General features: G+C 37.6%; 1 protein-coding gene across 14 annotated transcripts in view; it reads left to right on the forward strand.

The window, feature by feature from the left end:
* PLS3 (plastin 3) overlaps positions 1–19,985 on the forward strand; it is a 73,607-nt gene extending 53,622 nt beyond the window's left edge. For 7 of the 14 annotated variants that reach the window (XM_070257300.1, XM_070257301.1, XM_070257296.1 and 4 more), the window contains 14 exons: positions 1,126–1,255; positions 1,762–1,894; positions 3,712–3,793; positions 4,564–4,729; positions 5,943–6,085; positions 8,220–8,246; positions 8,523–8,618; positions 10,490–10,685; positions 11,929–12,007; positions 12,771–12,885; positions 16,059–16,192; positions 16,853–16,976; positions 17,198–17,322; positions 18,748–19,985. In XM_070257300.1, the coding sequence (XP_070113401.1) occupies positions 1,126–1,255; positions 1,762–1,894; positions 3,712–3,793; positions 4,564–4,729; positions 5,943–6,085; positions 8,220–8,246; positions 8,523–8,618; positions 10,490–10,685; positions 11,929–12,007; positions 12,771–12,885; positions 16,059–16,192; positions 16,853–16,976; positions 17,198–17,322; positions 18,748–18,880 (1,683 nt within the window). In that variant the 3' untranslated portion in view covers positions 18,881–19,985. The remainder of the gene's footprint in view (positions 1–1,125; positions 1,256–1,761; positions 1,895–3,711; positions 3,794–4,563; positions 4,730–5,942; positions 6,086–8,219; positions 8,247–8,522; positions 8,619–10,489; positions 10,686–11,928; positions 12,008–12,770; positions 12,886–16,058; positions 16,193–16,852; positions 16,977–17,197; positions 17,323–18,747) is intronic. The other 7 variants (XM_005614446.4, XM_001488260.6, XM_070257302.1 and 4 more) reach the window with 1 other exon arrangement.
* The last annotated feature ends 1,185 nt before the right edge of the window (positions 19,986–21,170 follow it).

Raw genomic sequence — 21,170 nt, forward strand, 5'->3', positions numbered from 1 at the left:
TAAAAAGGCACTCCTGCTTTCTGCCTGACACAGTCTTGTACAAGACACAAGGCTTGGGTAGTGGAGCATGGGCTGAATTTCAGCTTCTACTCGTGCCTGCTCTCACGGATTCACCCTGAACCGCTAGATATTTTGACCCTGTTCTCTGAACTTACACATAGGCTGTACCTCCTGAAATGTGTGTGTGTATGTACTTGTCAATAATGCCAAAGGCCTTTGACCTATTTTCTATTTGTTCAGCAACTTTTGCGTTAGGGTCATAAATTTCTTTCGCTAAGTCCACTTATGAGTTCTAAACATCTTTTAAAGAAATATTTATGAAGATGGTACATCTTGCTCTTGTTTTACTGGCAGTGGCTAATTTAGCCCTGCACATTGGTAGATCAGGAACAAATTTGGAGTTAGGTAAGTTCCAGTATTTAAGGAATATACAGACAGTCCTTTAGAATGTCCATTCATTCAACCAAGTGGTTAGAGTGTAGCGTGTGAACTTTGCTTTGTTACACCCTGCTCTTGTACAATTAGAAAGTACAAGTTAATTTCGTTAGCCATGTTCCTTATTGTGAAGAGAAGCTGGACTTCGTAAATGCTCAAACAAGACAATCACTGGACAGCCTCGTTTCTGTCCAGATGACAATAGTCATCTGTTGCTGCCAACTTAACACATTTTTGCACATTATTCTATACATTTTGACTGAGCACACTCTTACAGAGCTACCCCACTGTACCAAAAACTAGTTATTTTGATTGAGTCATAGGTTTTCATCTTTCTTCACACTAAGAATTGTGATTAAAGAAAGGGGATGCTTCAGCTTTTTCTCTCCAGGAAAAGCACCAAGCCTTACAGTTGTACCTATGCCTTTGACCCACGCTAGCTTTTGGCTTAAAGCGAGTTCAATGCATGTGGCACTTAATGTTTTTGACAAGTGTGTGCAATTGACTTTCTGACGCTTCCTTTTCAAGAGCAGTATTGTAGTATTTGTTTAGCATTTTGAAAACTCAAGCCCAGCTTTCCATATCTCTTAACAAGGAAAATGTAGGTGATCAGAGTATAAAGAAGATAAATATGCTTATTGTGCTTGATTTAAAATTAATGGTGAATCAACAACATATTTTAATTAATAGATTTTCCAAGAGGTAAAAAGCAGTGATATTGCCAAAACCTTTCGCAAAGCGATCAACAGGAAAGAAGGGATTTGTGCTCTGGGAGGAACGTCAGAGCTGTCCAGTGAAGGAACCCAGCATTCTTACTCAGGTAATCGTTTTACGTGCATTAGGTTAACACAATGACCTAAGTAGAGTGCATGCTCCAGTGCCAACATGGGGCTCTGGAAAAACATTGCCTCCTTATCAAGAATACAGTAGATGTCTTTTGTGACCTGTATTTGGACTTGGGACTAATACTTGCCATAAAGGCATTATAAGTCTTTATTGTATGGCTTTGTTAGCTTGCAAAAAACATGATGCAGTATGTGCAATGATAGGCTTTATTACAGTAGAGTTCTATGGTAATATAAATATAATTCTTAAAGAATTTTGTAACTCCTCTAAGGCTCAGTTAACCCTGCTCTATTCTTTTTGTTAACTTTGTAATTCCTAATAGCCACTGTGTTGCATTCAAGTGTCTGGGTTTCCAAAGAGAATAACCATATGTTTGTGACATATTAATAGTCAGCACAACTGTACAACTATTTTAGGCTTTGGAGTCAAATATTTAACCTAGAGGATGAACTGATTTCTTGTTATTCAACGTAATTTTAGAGGAAGAAAAATATGCTTTTGTTAACTGGATAAACAAAGCCTTGGAAAATGATCCTGATTGCAGACATGTTATACCAATGAACCCAAATACTGATGACCTGTTCAAAGCTGTTGGTGACGGAATTGTGCTTTGGTAAGATATTGGCTTATTGTTATGTCCAGATTGCTGAAAATAGTCTTCCACGTAATTGACATATTTGTTTCTGGGTGCTTGACAGCTTCACTTCGGGAAATAATTAGAAATGAAAATTGTCTAGGTTCTGCTCATTTCATTTCATCTCTAGGTCTGTCTGTGAAGCCACTATCAAAATATGAATCTAGGGGCCGGCCCCATGGCATAGTGGTTAAGTTCGGGCATTCTGCTTCGGAGGCCCAGGGTTCACAGGTTCAGATCCCGGGTGCACACCTAGCACTGCTGGTTAAGCCACACTGTGGTGGCATCCCACATATAAAATAGAGGAAGATTGGCACAGATGTTAGCTCAGCAACAACCTTCCTCAAGCAAAAAGAGGAAGATTGGCAACAGATGTTAGCTCAGGGCCAATCTTCCTCACACACACACAAAAAGAATCTAAAACTCAGTCATTTAGACTGAGGACCTCTTTGTAGGGAAGCTCTCTGCTTTCAATTTCATCTCATCACTAAGCAGGCAGAGCATTATAACTTTGTTGAACTTAAGTGTGTCAGTATCTCTTTATTCTAAAGTACCATAGCTTCCAAAAGAAAAAAAGAAACTACTCTTCAGTTCTCACTCTCCAATTGCTTATTTCTGAAAAATGCATTTGTCACTGCTGCTTCCCTAGAGCCAACAGCATCTTGGCAGAAATGATAGAAGATTATCAACACTTTGTCCGTTTTTGCACCTTTTTATTAAGGCAATGTAGCTCAGTGGTTAAGAGCATGCTCCATAGTCAGTCTGCCTGGGTTCATATTCAGGGTCTGCCACTCAGTAGCTGTGTAACTGTAATCAAGCTATTCAGCCCCTTTGCCTGTCAGTTTCCATCTATTATGATCCCCATATTATTGTACTTACCTCCCAGGGCTATTGCGAGCACAAGTGGCTACATTTAGAGTGCTTAGAACAGTGAAATAGATAGATTTCAGATGACAGTGTACAATATATAAAATCTGGTTTTTTACAATAAGGTCATTTTGGTTGTTTGAAAAGCTGTTGTTAAAAATGCAAGATATCTCCTATTTTGTCCATTTATAAGCACTAAAGAAATAATTCCCCATGTGTTTTGATAGAAAGAGATTATCATATAGTACTATTTATTTAATATTTATATTTTGCAAAGAAAGAAGCATGGTTTTCCCTATGCAGAATAAGTTTGAAGGAGCATTATAAACATCTAAAATGTTAGAGCTAACTCCAAATTTCACCAAATAAGATTCTTCCTTAATAAGTCACAGATTCTAGTCTAGTTTGTGTAACCTTTCTTTCTCTCACCACTGTATTACCAGCACCAAATACAGCCCCTAGCTCATCATTTAGGCACTCAGATATTTGGTGAATGAAGAATCTCCTGCTCAACTAATTTTACCTCTTTGTGGATAGATGGTAATTTTAAGTTCTGAATTATATAATCTAGAAAAGACACAATTTTATTGTGGGATTTTATCTTTTTAACACTTATTCAATAAAGTTTTTCTCAATATCCCAGTTACTCATTCTTATAAAATAATGTGGAAAATACCAAAAAATTAAAATGAGCAAATATTCCCCAATCCCCAACTCAGGAATACCCTACTACTGTAAATATTTTGGCCTTTTTTTAAAATTTGCATTTTTCATATGTATAGTTTTTTGTGATCAACATGATAAAAGTCATATTGCGTTTATTTCTTCAGATTACATGAGAGACATGTTTATAATAAGACTTAAAATATTTGTGAATATTTACAGACTTTTTAAAAGTAAACCAATTCATTCTTTAATTTGTGTTTCAGTAAAATGATCAACCTTTCAGTTCCTGATACAATTGATGAAAGAGCAATCAACAAGAAGAAACTTACACCCTTCATCATTCAAGTATGCGTTGTTCTCCCTTCCCTCTTCCATGAAACTACTGTTTGAGGACCTATTATATAGACCATAGGCTCTGCACTTCGTATCTTCTCATTTATTTCTTATAACAACTCTGAGTTTAGGATTATTATTCAGATTTTACAAAGAAGAGAGCTGGGACTCAAGTTTTCGAGCTTGCTTGAGGTTAATGTTAGAACTGAAGTTCAAATCCAGGTCTAACCCTCTGGATTCTTTTCCTTACATATTGTGTACAAACATGCAGAAATAAGCAAAAATCTTTAAGCTCTTAATTAGTTAGCATACTTAAGGAAAGGAGCGTTTTTCTTTTCCATCAAGTGAGTATTACACTATTAGCAAAATTCCCTCAGGCAAGAGCACCTCTTGGGATGTGGAGATTGAGAACTTCTAGAACTCTTTCAGGAGTATGCAACAGACTCATCGAGGCATTTTCAGAAATACAACACAACTCACATGGATGTACTTATTCCAGTCACTCGGCCTTTTCCTTTAGTGTCAGTGTATTTCAAAAGGGATCAAATGAAAATACCAAGTTAACTTCCCATGGAATTCTGGAAAAGACAAAAGCAATAAGCCTGAGATTTGTTTGAGCTATGCTTTTAACACCAAAATCTGGTGTTTGTTTTCTCTGGATCATACAAAATTAATACGAGGTATTAATTTCCTCATTGAGCGTTGTTTTCAGTGAGGGGAGAAGCAGACTCCTACAAAATGGAAAGGTCAAGAAGCAAGTGTTTAAATTGGCTGTCTTGCAGGAAAACTTGAACTTGGCACTGAACTCTGCTTCTGCCATTGGATGTCACGTTGTGAACATTGGTGCAGAGGATTTGCGGGCTGGGAAACCTCACCTGGTTTTGGGACTGCTCTGGCAGATCATTAAGATCGGTTTGTTTGCTGACATTGAATTAAGCAGGAATGAAGGTAATGGAACACAGTCACTATTTTGGAAGTTGTTTATTGGTTATTTTTTCTAGTCATGGAGACTGTCATGCTTTCACTTAATTGAGGTGATTAGATGGTAACTAGAATTAACCAAAGGTAATGCTATATAGTGTTATTCAGGAAAACAGCCTAATTATAACTTTCTTCTCTAGTAGTAATTAACATTTGTCTGGCACTTTAGAATTCATTTTACAATAAAGACAGAAAAGCACAGTGAGTTTGGGGAACTTCCCCAAGGTCTCCAAACGTGATATTTATTCTTTTCTGCTCTGCCCACACAGCCCCACCCCATCACCACCCTCAGCTCTACCACTGTGCACCAGCTCCTATTATTTTTAATACTTTTCATATTCTCTCATGGATTTAGACCTCTTGAAAAATATTCTAACCTGCCCTTGATGGCCTCCTATTTCCTGAACCAGCAGAAGCATCATCCTTCTTACAGCATAGGTTTTTGTGTCACATCGCATATGGATTCATAGAATATATGAGCATACGCATGTGCAATACAATTGACATGGGGTCTTAGGAAGGGCTACGTTATCCTCTCCAGATAAAGTTTAAAATATTAAGCACTACTCCAAATATTTATATTTTGTTTCATAAATCACCATTGTAATCTTCATTTGCTTTGGGGGAAGAATATATATTTGGGGTTCTCAGTATTTTCAAGGTCCCAGAGTGTCTTGTCAACAGTCTTATTTTTCACTTTTATCCATGATAATACTTTTGCACTTTCAAGACTTTATTGCACTTACACTTTTAATCTACTCAAAAGTACCTATACACACACACACACACACACATATACACATATATATATATTGGTGAGGAAGACTGTTCCTGAGCTAATATCTGTGCCAGTTTTCCTCTATTTTGTATGTGGGACACTGTCACAGCATGGCTTGATGAGCAGTGTGTAGGTCCATGCCCAGGATCCAAACCCACAAACCCTGGACCACCAAAGCAGAGCACACAAAGTTAACCACTATGCCACTGGGCCAGCCCCTGTTTATCTTTTTTATTAGACTATGAGTACCTGAAAATCAAGAACTACTTGATTTTTGCACTAGTTTTCTAGTCATACAATTTTTTTGCACCTCGATACTTAACAGAATGTCAAAAGACTGAATGAACTTGTAATTGACCATTATCATACAATATGTTGGTTGTGGGGGTTTTTTTCTTACAGCCTTGGCTGCTTTACTTCGAGATGGCGAGACTTTGGAGGAGCTTATGAAATTGTCTCCAGAAGAGCTTCTGCTTCGATGGGCAAACTTTCATTTGGAAAACTCGGGGTGGCAAAAAATCAACAACTTTAGTGCTGACATCAAGGTAACTGCAAAGAACCATTAACACTTTGGGGGCATATAATGACTTGGGAGATTTCATCCCACCATAACAGAGGGAAATCCTACCAGTAATCGCCAAGTCTTGTTGCCTCTTGGCTCTGATGATAGATTTCAGTAGAGAGGTGGAGACCAGTAAACAGCCCTAGTACAAGGACTAGCTTTCATTTAGTGGAAAAGAGTAAATATATTATGGTCTTAACATTTTATGTTTGCCTACTGTTGAACATGGAGTATGAAAGGATGAGCCATGACTATTCTATTCCTAACTGCCTTTCTTAGTCCTAGGTGTACCTGTTAGTAAAGACCTAGAAGAGAGAGAACGGGCCTCAAGATTCCCCTTTCCCTTTCTTGTTTGACTCCTTTCCTGTGGTGCGCTGCCTCCTTCAGATGTTGAGTTCTTGAGGATAGTGATAGCTCTTACGGATGTATATGCCTCCTTCCTCAGCCCCTGGCCCAGTGCCCTCCTCTTAAAGCCCGCCTCTAACACGACACCTGGCGCATAAAAGACCCGCAAAGATTTCTTGTGTTGAATGGAATTTTGGCCCTCACTGCTCTCCATGAGCAGTAGGGAAAAACCAGCAAGGGCGGAAGACATTGGTGACAGTTATTTACCGCATGTTGCCTTTGGCCCCTCAGGGAGAGAGGGCCGAAATTACCCTAGCAGATATGGTGGGGCTCTCATTAACTGACTCGACTCTCTCCAATCCGGATGTTGGAACACAGGGCACAAACGCGGGGATCTTCACCAGCTGTCCCTGACCCAAGAGGGCTATGACAATTGTGATCATATCAATTTGTTTAGTGGTGAGAGGAAGTAATGGGATAGTTGCGCTCCTGATTTCATCAGTGAAAATTAAGGATAGCCCCCAAATTATAAGACCAACTGGCCCCATCCCTTCTTTTAACTTACACATGACTAGCCAGGCATATTGGCCTTATGCATTAGATGAGTTCCTGAAAACTATTCGTAAATGGATATTGTGTCTAAGCCATATTTGAAATGTACAAAAGGAAATCTTATTTAAAAATGAAGCCTGCTTTGAATATTTTTAAGAAGCAAAGTATTGCTTGGTAATGTGAAAAGGAACTTCCAATTTATCTGTGTTCAAGTTCTAATTTTCACCTGTAAAGCCCTTTTCCCGGTAGTAAATACAGACTGCTGGGTCTGCTCTTCACCTGTTTTTCTGTTAGATTGTGAGTTGTTTATGCGCCTTTAGTGGGTAACTGTTTACGTGAAAGCACTTTCACAACTGTAATGCACTGTTCCTGAGGGGTAAATCCCATGCCCACTAAGGGTAGGATCTGGGTTTGCTTTTTACGAATTGGTCTGAAATGGCTTTCACTCACCTGATTTTCCCCCTTAGAATCATTTATGGCAAGTGTATCAAACTCAACTTGGGTAGCTCGTGTAAGATGCAACTTTCTGGGCAGCTCCTGGAGATTCCTATTTGGTAGGTCTGGAGTCGGATCCACTCATCTGCATATTGAACAACTTCCCTGGGGGTGAGGATGCACATATTCTGTGGAGTTTACTATGAGAATCATTCCTTTATAGACTGTCCGGACTGTCAAGGCTCAGTAATAGAAAACTATAATAGCTGGGAAGGTGGCCTTTGGATATAGCAGGATGAAGGAATCTTGACTCCAGTTCCTGTCCTCTCGTATTCCAGAGAGGCAGAATTTTACTTGACATGTGAATCGAAGACCCATATTAAGCATTTGCACTGGTACAATGGTTTTCAAGTTGTGTTCTGTGGAGTGTCCTGCCAGCCCACCCCTGATATGAGCAATGCCACTTCGTTCTAGGTATTGAGATTCCAAGTGTTCAAGTGATGAAAGAGTACCATAGCTTAAAACAAAAAGAGAAGCGTATTTGGATAAATGTGTTCAGATCATAAAGGGTTAAATGTTATTTCACCAACTCAAGTGTTACTCGTTTAAACATTTTTGTCATTTAAATTTACAATTAAATAATCTTTAATCCAGCTAATCTCTTCTCCACAGGTTATGGTATATATTGTGCTTTGTAATGATGTAACCTGTTTATTTTCTCTTTCCCTATGCTTCCTGGATTTCTGCTCTCCTACTTTTTTTTCTTGCTTGTGTTATGTACCAAGCTTTTTGACTTCAGTAATTCAGTGAAGGTACAGAACTAGTTATGTGTTTACTAGCGTTATTATGTTGATGACTTCAATAAAATTGTAAAGTCATGACAAAGTTTGGTCCATCTATATTCAAGACAGACATAAAGCCAGAGAGATGGACTTTTCTGGGGAAAAGATCTATTATATTAGAAGACAAGAGATTTGTGCCATCTATTCTCACAAAATCCAATGCAAATATCCTTCCAAACATGGGACAATAGGATACATTCATTCTTTGTAAATGTGATCTCACTGACATTTTCAATTCATTTGTAGGATTCCAAAGCCTATTTCCATCTTCTCAATCAAATTGCACCGAAAGGACAAAAGGAAGGTGAACCACGGATAGATATTAACATGTCGGGTTTCAATGTAAGTATAGGTGTTTCTTTTGAATTCTACAGCCTTACAAAATTATTGTCAATTTCTTATAAAAACAAGAATCTTTATAATTGCATGTAGTGGTGTTGGCAATTTTAAATATTATTATAAAGCTTACTGCCGTAGGTGTAATTCAGAGGCAGAAAGACTAGCTTTGATTTAGTTGATAGTTCATTGGTGAGTTCCATAATTATGGTGGCATTGGTTTATATGGATGGCATAAAATATTCAAAGCAATTGTGGGGAAATAAGCACAAGAGACTAACCTTTTCCAAGTATTCGGATTGTAATCACAGTGATAGATTTAATAATTGCATATTCATATCTGTGTCTGGAATATTCCTGTGTTAAGAGTAGTGTGAATATGTTTACAAATTCCTGACCCCTGAAATCCACTTTGGGGAATCGCTGTCATGGACCATGTTCCCTGGTTACGTCACTCATTTGTTCAGTCACTTTGGACAAGTTCCTCCCAAGATTGGATCTCACTTTGCTCATTCATAAAGTAAGGAGTTGGCCTAGATTATTTAGTCTCAAGTTTCTAGGATCCTGTGGTTCCTTGTACCCATTAGATATGGAATGCATTCTACTAATTTTAAAAATCCACATTCCCAGCCTATCGTGCAGTAGGATTGAGTGGATAACACTGGCTAAACTGTTTACACTGCCCTTACCAGAACTGAGTTTGTAACTGACTGGTGTGCTTATATTTTTGTCTGTATGTTAAATATGAAACTCACCTGCTCAGGTTACCCTTGATACAGATGAGGTTAACAATGAAGGGTAACAATAAACACACATTGTTCTGGAGTCCTGTACAATCAAGGCACCTCACCGGAGATTAAAAAACTAGTTAAAGATAGCATCACACATTAAAGACAGAGTTAAGACTGTCAAATTATACATTCAGAGCAGCATTGGTTTATAACATTTCTCAAATTTCCTTTATCTCTTTTCTTTTCCCCCCAATTATAAAACCTTTTTCACATGACACTGTTTTCCAGAAGTTCTACTTTTGCCCTGGGGCATACTGGGGTGGAGACGTCAGTAGTAACTGCCAAGAGCACTGCTTTGGCCATTTCCAGGAGTAGGTTGCTGCAAACGGAAAATCCACAAGCAGTTGCTCCTCCTGCAGCTCCAGGTTTTTACTTTTAGCATTAGGAGGTGGGAATGGCAGGCTCCTGAGAAACTATTTTTTACATCGGTCTGAAATCATTGGATCTATAACAAATTCTTCACCAAACCCTATGTCAATCGAGAGATCAGCGTGAATCTTTCCAGGAAAAAAAGAATGGGGAAGAAGGTAGCAAGTTAGGAGTCATAGGAATTAGTTGAAAGTAAGTATTCTTTACAGAAATGGACACCTTTACTTCGTGGATGGAAAAGTTAAGTAAAATAAAACAAAAAAATAGTTGAAGAGAAAAACTACAATTTGAAATATGCAATTTAAACCTGTAATTAAATTATTGGAACCTGCTATACTTAGTATTATTTTTAAATTTTTTTCTCATAATTCCTTCATATTTTTCAGCCTTACACCTTTTTTGGGGCCTAATTTAAAAATGTGAAGAGTTTTACCTTTTTTCTTGATGCGTTTTGGCGTGAGAGATATAATGCCTTGAGTTAAATGTGTTCTGTCCTTAGTTATATGATCTGGCGCCATCTAGGGTATTTTCAAGGTACTGCATATCCAGCACAACCAACTTAAAAAATTTTTTTTGCATTCAAAACAATTTTATAATAAGTATCCTATGTTGGGTAAGAGAAAGCGGAATTGTAGATCCAGCCTATCATTGTAGAGCAACATTTCTATATATTTAGTGTGGCTTTTTAAAAAATGTCTTCTTATTTTACTTCAACAGGAAACAGATGATTTGAAGAGAGCTGAAAGTATGCTTCAACAAGCAGACAAATTAGGTTGCAGACAGTTTGTTACCCCTGCTGATGTTGTCAGTGGAAACCCCAAACTGAACTTAGCCTTCGTGGCTAACCTGTTTAATAAATACCCGGCACTAACTAAGCCAGAGAACCAGGATATTGACTGGACTCTGTTAGAAGGTAACGAAAGATTCCTCAAATTCTAATGTGTGGGACTACAGGGTAGAAATACATAAGCAGTGAAGATTTCCTTGATTTAGTGAGTTTCCTCATCCACTTTCCCTGAGCAGGTATCTGCTAAAAGTACCCCCAAGGGCTGAGGAAAAAGTGGCAGCTGATAGAAAGGGATGATACAGGAGAACTTTTCAAGTAAAGTAGTCTGGGGTCACTTAATTTAAGGCCACTTAGTAAACCAATGTTTTATCTTAATATTTTAGAATTAGATCACTTTTTAAACCTCACACCAGAAAAATGCAGATATGCATAAAATTTGACCTATAAATATACTGTATTTATGTTTCACTTGTCCACAGTCAGACTAACTGGAACTAGCCCCAGTTCCTTTCCCACTTACCTACTCAAAAAATAAAATAGTGTATAGTAACTATTTGTTTAAGTGTGGGAAAGGCGGAGACTACCTTTTCCAGATTATATATGCATGAAGTATGGTATTTAAAAATTAACAAATGTAAATAATAGTTTGTTGAATATCCACTGGCATTACTATAAAGTCCTTAAATTTTATGCTTCTGAAGTTTCAAGTAATTTGTTGCTGTAATATAGGCATGCAAAAGGACTATTCGTGTGTAGCTTAGCATTTAAAGATGAAAAGAGGGCCAGCCCCAGTGGCCTAGTGGTTAAGTACAGCGTGCTCCACCTCAGCAGCCTGGGTTCGGTTCCCAGGCACAGACCTACACCACTCTGCTAGTGGCCATGCTGTGCTGGCCGCCCACATACTAAAGAATAAAGGAAGATTGGCACGGATGTTAGCTCAGGGTGAATCTTCCTCAGCAAAAAAAAAAAGGATAGACAGAAGACATAAATTAATATTAGTATAGAGGTTCATGTGACCATAGCAGATTTTTAAAATATAAACTAAACTGATAACAGCAGTTACTTTTGAGGTATGGGAATTTTGGGAGATAATTGAAGAAGGATTAGAGAGGGAAGGAGACTGTAAGAGGTTCATAAGCCTCTAAATTGCTTAAATGGTTATAAGGTTGCGTTCTTGAAAATAAATTCAAGAAATTAAAAAGATAAGCATGTATCTAGAGAGAATGTATTTAGAATCCTTGAGATTCATATGGTGGAAACGTCGAGATCTGTACAGAGGAAATAAAATAATCTTACATATGGGTTGATATTATGTGCACATATGCAAGGTGTTTAATGAATATACAAATTTTGTGATTATTCTTAATAGGAGAAACTCGTGAAGAAAGAACCTTCCGTAACTGGATGAACTCTCTGGGTGTTAACCCCCATGTGAACCATCTCTATGCGTAAGCCTTCCTCCTGCTATTGTAAACAGTAGGAACCTCAGGAATGGATGCTGCACAATTAATTACAGCTCTAAACATTTTCTAAATGTTAGTTTGTAGTGATTATTTATGTTGGAAAATGTTGAGTGGTGACTTCCATTATCATTTTCCGAATACATAAAAGCCCAGATTCTTTCTTTACATGATCATTAACATTAAGTAAAAGAATATATAAATGTCTTTCTAACATGCTAGGGAACAGATACTTTATATTTTGAAACAGAGACCAGGGAACACCTTAAGTAGATCATCCATGATGCCTTGAGGCCTTTGTGCTCGCTGTTCTCTCAACCTGGAATGTTACTCTCTTACTATATTCCAGCAACTCATTCCGACCCTGACCCACCACCTACCACTCCCTGACCTCTAACCCTAGTTCATTTTTTCTTCATAGCCCTTATATACACCCCAAAATCATTTTATCCGTTTAGCCATATACATGTTTATTGTCTTTTCTCTCTGCACTCTAATGTAAGGCCAAGGATTTTTGTCCTGTGTGCCCAGCTTCTAGAACAGTACCTTGCAAACAATAAACTCTAAATAAATATTTTTAGGTGAATTGGGTGAAGTTAGCTCTATTTTCTGTGCAGATTGGTAGAAAATATGAGTCTTGGGTATTGTCTATGGTTTTATATGTCTGGGTTAGTAGAGTAGTGTTAGATTTTTATGGAAACAAAGGCCTAGCTCTCTGAAAACACTGATCAAATAATTTTTAAATCGTTAGTGACCTGCAAGATGCCCTGGTAATCTTACAGCTCTATGAACGAATTAAAGTTCCTGTTGACTGGAGTAAGGTTAATAAACCTCCATACCCAAAGCTTGGAGCCAACATGAAAAAGGTAGATAATTAAGTTGCTGCATATATTTGTTACAGACTATTTTTATTCTCAATTTGTTTCTTTTGTTTGAAAACTCTTATTTATGGAATAAGGTTTTTTATTATTATGTCTTGCTTTCATAGAGGATTGATAAAATATATACTCCTACCAAGTAAGATATGTTAGGCTTGTATAATCATATTTGCACACAACTACCATTATATACACTGCTTTTATACTTAAACGCTCTTGGCCTGATCTTTAAACATTCAAATGTTGATGATCTCCATGCCATTAATAAGATACCTATGTTAACTTTATTTCTTTATTTTTTAATTTTTTATTTAAGTCACACTGGTCTATAACATTATATAAATTTCAGGTGTACATCATTATATTTCACCTTCCATATACACTACATCATGTTCTCCACCAAAAGTCTAGTTGGCGTCTGTCGCCATACACATGTGCCCCTTTACCCCTTTCACCCTCCCCCCAACCTCTTCCCCTCTGGTAACCATTAGTCTGTTCTCCATGTCTATGTGTTTGTTTGTTTATCTTCCATATATGAGTGAAGTCATAGAGTAATTGTCTTACTCTGTCAGACTTATTTCACTTAGCGTAATACCCTCAAGGTCCATCTATGTTGTCACAAATGGCAAGGTTTCATCCTTTTTATAACTGAGTAGTACTCCATTGTATATATACCACGTCTTCTTTGTCTGTTCATCCATTGATGGGCACTTAGGTTGTTTCCAAGTCTTAGCTATTGTGAATAATGCTGCAATGAACATAAGGGTGCATATATCTTTTCAAATTAGTGTTTTTGTGTTCTTTGGATTAATACCCAGCAGTGGAATAGCTGGATCGTATGGTGTTTCTATTTTTAAATTTTTGAGAAACCTCCACACTGTTTTTCTCTGTAGTGGCGGCACCAATTTGCATTCCCACCAGCAGTTCAGAAGGGTTCCCTTGTCTCCACATCCTCTCCAATAATTGTTATTTCTTGTCTTTTTAATAATAGCCATTCTGACGAGTGTGAGGTGAAATCTCATTGTAGTTTTTATTTGCATTTCCCTGATGATTAGTGATGTTGAGCATCTTTTCTTGTCCCTGTTGGCCATTTGTATATCTTCTTTGGGAAAATTACCTTTGCCCATTTTTCGATCGCATTGTTTGTTTTTTTGTTGTTGAGTATGAGTTCTTTATATATTTTGGATATTAACCACTTATCAAATATATGATTTGCAAATATTTTCTCCCAGTTGGTACGTTGTCTTCACTTTGTTGATGGTTTCCTTTGCCGTGCAGAAGCTTTTTAGTTTGGTGTAGTCCCATTTGTTTATTTTTTCTTTTGTTTCCATTGCCTAAGGAGATGCGATATTCAAAAAGATACTGCTAAGACCAATGTCAGAGAGCATACTGCCTATGTTTTCTTCAGGAGTCTTATAGTTTCAAGTCTTACATTCAAGTCTTTAATCCGTTTTGAGTTAATTTTTGTGTATGGTATAAAATAATGGTCTACTTTCTTTCTTTTGAGTGTGGCTGTCCAGTTTTCCCAAAACCATTTATTGAAGAGAATTTCCTTTCTCTATTGTGTGTTTTTGGTTCCCTTGTCAAAAATTAGCTGTCCATAGATGTGTAGGTTTATTTCTGGGCTCTCAATTCTGTTCCATTGATCTGTGTGTCTGTCTACCAATACCATGCTGTTTTGCTTACAGGGAGTATATTTTGAAATCAGGGAGTGTGATACCTCTAGCTTTGTTCTTTTTTCTAGGATTGCTTTGGCTATTCAGGATCTTTTGTCGTTCCATATAAATTCTAAGATTCTTTGTTCTATTTCTGTAAAGAATGTGATTGGGATTCTGATTGGGATTGCATTGAATCTATAGATTGCTTTAGATAATATGGACATTTTAACTATGTTTATTCTTCCAATCCATGAGCATGGAATATCTTTCCGTTTCCTTATGTCTTTGATTTCTTTCAATAATGTCTCATAGCTTTCAGTGTATAGGTCTTTCAACTCCTTGGTTAAGTTTACTCCTAGTATTTTATTCTTTTTGTTGCGATTGTAAATGGGATTGTGTTGTTGATTTCTCTTTCTGCTATTTTGTTGTTAGTATACAGAAATGCAACTGATTTTTGTATGTTGATTTTGTACCCTGCAACGTTGCTGTATTTGTTAATTATTTCTAATGGTTTTTTTGATGGACTCTTTAGGGTTTTCTATATATAGACGTGTAATTCCCAAATAGTGACAGTTTTACCTCTTCCTTTCCAATTTGGATCCCTTTTATTTCTTTTTCTTGCCTAATTGCTCTAGTTAGGACTTCCAATATTATGTTGGAGAAGAGTAGTAATAGTGGATATCCTTGTCTTGTTCCTGTTCTTAGAGGAATAGCTTTCAGTTTTTCACCATTGAGTATGATGTTGGCTATGGGCTTTTCATATATGGCCTTTATTATGTTGAGGTACTTTCCTTCTATACCCATTTTATTGAGAGTTTTTATCATAAATGGCTGTTGGATTGTCTCAAATGCTTTCTCAGCATCTATTGAGATGATCATGTGGTTTTTATTCCTCATTTTGTTAATGTGGTGTATCACATTGGTTGATTTGTGGATGTAGACCCATCCCTGCATCCCTGGAATAAATCCCACTTGATCATGGTGTATGATCCTTTTAATGTATTGCTGTATTCGATTTGCTAATATTTTGTTGAGGATTTTTGCGTCTGTGTTCATCAGTGATATTGGCCTATAATTTTCCTTTTTTGTGTTGTTCTTGTCTGGTTTTGGTACCAGGGTGATGTTCCCCTGGAAGAGTGAGTTAGGAAGCTTCCCCTCCTCTTCGATTTTTTGGAAGAGTTTGAAAAGGATGGGTATTAAATTTCCTTCAACTGTTTGGTGGAATTTACCAGAGAAGCCATCTGGTCCTGGACTTTTGGGGGTTTTTTGGAGGGGGGGCGCGGTGTTGATTGTGTCAGTCTCTTTACTTGTGATTGGTCTATTCAGATTCTCTGTTTGTTTGAAAACTCTTAACTCTGAACTTCTTGAGGATAGTAACTGTGTCTTATTTATTTTTGTATGCTAAGCACCTAGCGTCAAGTGCACGCACACACATATACACACAAACACGTACACAGATTAAATAAATGAAAATCTTTAACCATTTACTTTGTGTGTTTGCAGCTAGAAAACTGCAACTATGCTGTTGAGTTAGGGAAGCATCCTGCCAAATTCTCCCTGGTAGGCATTGGAGGGCAAGACCTGAATGATGGGAACCAAACCCTGACTTTAGCTTTAGTCTGGCAGCTGATGAGAAGGTACAGTACACCATTTTAGCTGTTTAAGCTTCACTATAATACAGTTCTGTGGTCTAGTCCTTATTAATTTGAAGCAAATGTGTCAATGACTACACCTTTGAAAATTTTGTATTTAGACTCTGAAGTAAGCTTAAGTAATGAAGATATGTAGGATATTCCGTGGGAGACGCCTCTGTGAAAGTTATGCAGCAGAGCTGTGCATATTTCTTTCTTTTTCATAGGAAGCCTGACACATAGACTTGAGCTTCATTTAGTGTCAGTGAATAAAAAAATAGTAAAATTTATGAACATCTCACGTATCCATTTGAAAAAGATCTCTTAACTATAATGCTGAAAAGCATTCATTATGACTGGGTACCAGCCAAAGCAGAGCTTGAGTCATTACCACTGTTGGACTAGTACAAAATGTGCCTGCAGTAGACTGTTGGGCTTGCTCATTAAAGCACTGAAAATCTCCCCCCCACCACTGCAAATGGGAGATCAGGAGCAAGCCACCACTACTTGAAATATAGATATTTTTTGTATATAGTGTGAATCTCTTTCCATTAAATCTTTAGTCTTTCAACCCTAAGGAATAAGAGAAATGGAAGATAAAGCATCTTTCTAATGTTGCATTTTTTCTCATAAAGTAGATTGGGATCTTTTCTTTGCTTCTTTTAGATATACCCTTAATGTCCTGGAAGATCTGGGAGATGGTCAGAAAGCTAATGACGACATCATTGTGAGCTGGGTGAATAGAACATTGAGTGAAGCTGGAAAATCAACTTCCATTCAGAGTTTTAAGGTAAGAATTTCATATTTGACTGATAAACATTGTGTTTGCTAGAAAGTATCTGTAGTTTGAAAGGACAATCTTCGGTTTCTTTGTGAGTGAAAATTATTGTTGGGCTAATGGCAAGACTCTTTTTTAATTCACTGGGCTTTGTTTTTGGCAACTTTATATAATTAATCACATGTTAATTTGTACATGTTGAAATTCTCAGATTTATTGTCCTTTTGCACTAGGACAAGACGATCAGCTCCAGTTTGGCAGTTGTGGATTTGATTGACGCCATCCAGCCAGGCTGCATAAACTATGACCTCGTTAAGAGTGGCAATCTAACAGAAGATGACAAGCACAATAATGCCAAGTAAGGGACACTGCGTAAGATCCTGGCAAGAGCGTGGGCTTTGTAGCCAGGCAGATCTGCATTCTCATTAAGGTTCTGCCACTTAAAAATGGTGTCACCTGGGGGAAACCTCTTTGAGCCTCAGATGCCTCATCAGTAAAATAGGAGCAATAATACTTACCTTAGAGATTTTGAAATGAATGCAATATATAAGAGCCTGGTATTGTGCCTGACCTAGTAGGTGGTCATTCAGCTGTTGCTTTAGTGGATTACAGAAATAATGTGGTGTACGTTCTAATGCAACTCAGCTACAAAGTTAAAACAAGGCAAAAATCAGCCAGGGATATTCTTGCCTCAGGTAAGAGTATTTTTCTGTCTCTCTCTCTCTTTTTTAAAATGTATTACCCACTGATGTCTCTGTTACTGTGCATAGATCACCATTACTACATAGGTGAAGTTTACTATCTTGGTGCCTAAATGGGCAGGATGCTTAACCCTCAGCTGAGACTATGCCTTGGAAGTTTCTTGCATTTCAACAATATTGAGAAGGTCTTTTCCACCTGTCTCTTCCCTTCTTCACTGAAGACCTAGACTGTGACCAGGTTTCATGGGCAACCCATGAAAGCTTTACTAGTAAACACTGAAAATTAGTCCACAGCAAGGCTTCATAGACTAACAAGCACTACCATCAAGCTTTGGAGTTAGGCACACCATTTCTTCCCTCCTTTAAAAATATTTGTAGCATATATAATAAAGACTTAATATCCATAATATATGGAGAACTCTCGAAACTTCCTTTTCCATAAACTTGATCATCTTTAAAGATTCCTGACACAAAACACCTAGAAATGCCTCGTGTATTAATTGAGGTGTGCTCCTGCAAATTTCCCCAGCTGAACACGTCAGTTCTTTCTTCCCTTCTCTTGTCTACCATTTCCATTCCTCGTTCTGGCCGCTCTCTCCAGGTACCATGTAGACTCTCTCCTCTCCCGTGAATATTTGGAAGTACTCACTGCATCTACCAAAGCAACGTGGATTTTGCATCTGGCATAATTTTCCACCCCATATCTCTAAGATCACATAAGAGTGTCTGTTATTACATATCAACACTGATTGTACAGCCAATCTGGGTAATTATATATATTTTTTTCATTTTCATATCAATTCGTCAGTGCTCCAAAATTCATTCTTATTTCTTATTGAAGAAAAGGAGTGAATAAGTATTGTCAGTCCCAAATAGTAGAGCTTGAAAACCTGGTGTCACTTAAGAGTGACCTCAACAACAAATAAAACAAAACAACAAAAAGTGAAGTCATTCTGATTTGAACTTTAGATACAGAAGTTTTGCATTCCAGGCAAATGATTATATAAGAGGAAATAGATGTCTCATATTTTGTCCTTGACTGACAAGAGTTTCATCTTAATTTTTGTTTCCTCAAAAAATAGGTACGCAGTGTCAATGGCCAGAAGAATTGGAGCCAGGGTGTACGCCCTCCCTGAAGACCTTGTGGAAGTGAAGCCCAAGATGGTTATGACCGTGTTTGCATGCCTGATGGGCAGGGGAATGAAGAGAGTGTAAAATAACCAATACGGATAAAAACAACCTTGCTCCCAGGTGCATGATTAGGTCAGCTATTTCCAGGTGAAGTGTTCGTGGCTTAAGGAACTGTTGATCAATTTAAAGGACTTTTGGTTTTGATTAACAAGACTAGCTCATCATGAGAGCCCTCGGGGGAAAGAGTTTTAATAAAAACAACTCCTCTTTCCCATAGTCAAAGTTGGATCTGTCAGGCACACCTGAAATGTGCTTATAGCCAAATCATTTACTCTCTCCTCCTAGGTTGCTGCCCTTGACATTCCCAGTTGCTGTATGTTATTTCTCTCTATGTATCTTTCTCCCTCTTAGAATGTCCAACTCCTGGGACTTGCTTAGATGATTGGATATGAATATTATTACAATAATTTTGCTTTCCACCCAGTGTGCTAGTTCCTATTTGAGAACTGTGGTCAGAGGGTATTTGGATATGAGTATCCTTTGCTTATCTTTATAGTACTGAAAATTTGCAGAAGTAACTGGCTGTGCAGAATGTAATAGAAGCTTTTCATATTCTTTTATTCTTAAAATCAGTATCTTTTTACAGTATTCTTTCTACATGATCCTTTTTTGTACATTTAAGAATATTTTGATTACATTAAATAAGACTGCTGATTTTGCTACTTTTTTAAGGGGTCTTCAAGTAAGTAGAAAACACACATTATAGGTAGAGGAAAAATGTACCTTGAATTTGCATCTTCCCTCTCACACCCAAGCTGTAAACAATTGACATATTTTGTCTTAAAACACTTTGTTCAATATATGCTTATTTGTTTTAAAACCTGTATCATCAAACTCTCTCTTTAGATTTAAAATGCTGTTGACTATGACATTTTGAGGAGAGAGTGTGCTCAGAACTTAGGACACAGTAGGCCAAGTTTGCTAAGTGTACAATAAATTTTCTAATTTTACACCTAAGACAAGGAGATGTGGGCACTAAAAAATAAAAATATATATGTAGGACTTAATGTACTCTTGCTTTGTCAAGCTGTTTGCTATAGTTTTCAGGATCATAATGTTACTCTAACTCTGAAAAGTGATGTAATCTGGTAGCAATGTATTAGTTCAAATAAAGGCATTTACATAATAATTAGTGTCTTCATGCTTCTGTCCCTTAGTAGCGTACCAATGTTTGCCAGGTTTTTTTTTCTCCAATATTCTAACTCTTTTTCTGGTGTACTGTGTAAAATGATGTTTGTTAAATTTAAGCTTTTGGAAGTAAATTACAGGGACTGAATTAAGGATAGTACCAATGGAGTAAAATGGTTTTCTCCAACTTACCAAAATGTCCTTATCCAGTTCCCTTTTTCTTTTTTTCCCATCTCACTCAGTCTTTTCAATATTCTATAATATACATAAGACCAAAACAACAGGGATCTGAGCAGCCAGGGAGGAGAGAGGGTTTATGGCAGGTTTTCTCAACCTCATCACTATTGACTGACATTTGGGGCTAGGTAATTCTTTGTTGGAGGGGACAGAGGGCTGTCCTGTGCATTGCAGAAGATTTAGCTGTATCCCTGGCCTCTCCCCACGAGATGTCAGTAGCACACACCCAGTGTGTAGACCAAATGTGTCTGCAGACAAGGCCAAATGTCCTCTGGAGGGCAAAATCATCCCTAGTTGCCAACTGGTGGTTCATGGTACCATTTTAAGGCTTTGTGTGAATAAGTTCTATAAAATGCAGTCCTTTGAGGAACTGCATGGTGATATTATAAAATATTTTGTATTTATAGTCTAAGAATAAGAAAGACTTTTCTCAGGGGCCGGCCCCGTGGCCGAGTGGTTAAGTTCGCGTGCTCCGCTGCAGGTGGCCCAGGGTTTCGTCAGTTCGAATCCTGGGTGTGGACATGGCAGTGCTCATCGAGCCACGCGGAGGCGGTGTCCCACATGCCGCAACTAGAAGGACCCACAACTAAGAATATACAACTACGTACCGGGGGGCTTTGGGGAGAAAAATAAATAAATAAAATCTTAAAAAAAAAACAGAACAACTTTTCTTGTATGATACAAACCCCAAAGACATAAAATAAAAGAATGATAAATTCAACAATTCTGCTTTTGCAAAAAAGTATATAAATACATACAGTAAACAAAGTCAAAATATAGATGGCCAAGAAAAAAGTTTAGTCCCACATTTTAGTCCATTTGGGCTGCTATAACAAAATATCATACACTGGGTGGCTTATAAACAACGAAATTTATTTCTTCCAGGTGTGCAGTCTGGGAAGTTCAAGATCAGGGCACTGGCAGATTTGCCGTCTACTGAGGGCCCACC

This window comes from Equus caballus, chromosome X (genome assembly GCF_041296265.1).
Source record: "Equus caballus isolate H_3958 breed thoroughbred chromosome X, TB-T2T, whole genome shotgun sequence".
Classification (NCBI taxonomy): Eukaryota; Metazoa; Chordata; class Mammalia; order Perissodactyla; family Equidae; genus Equus; species Equus caballus.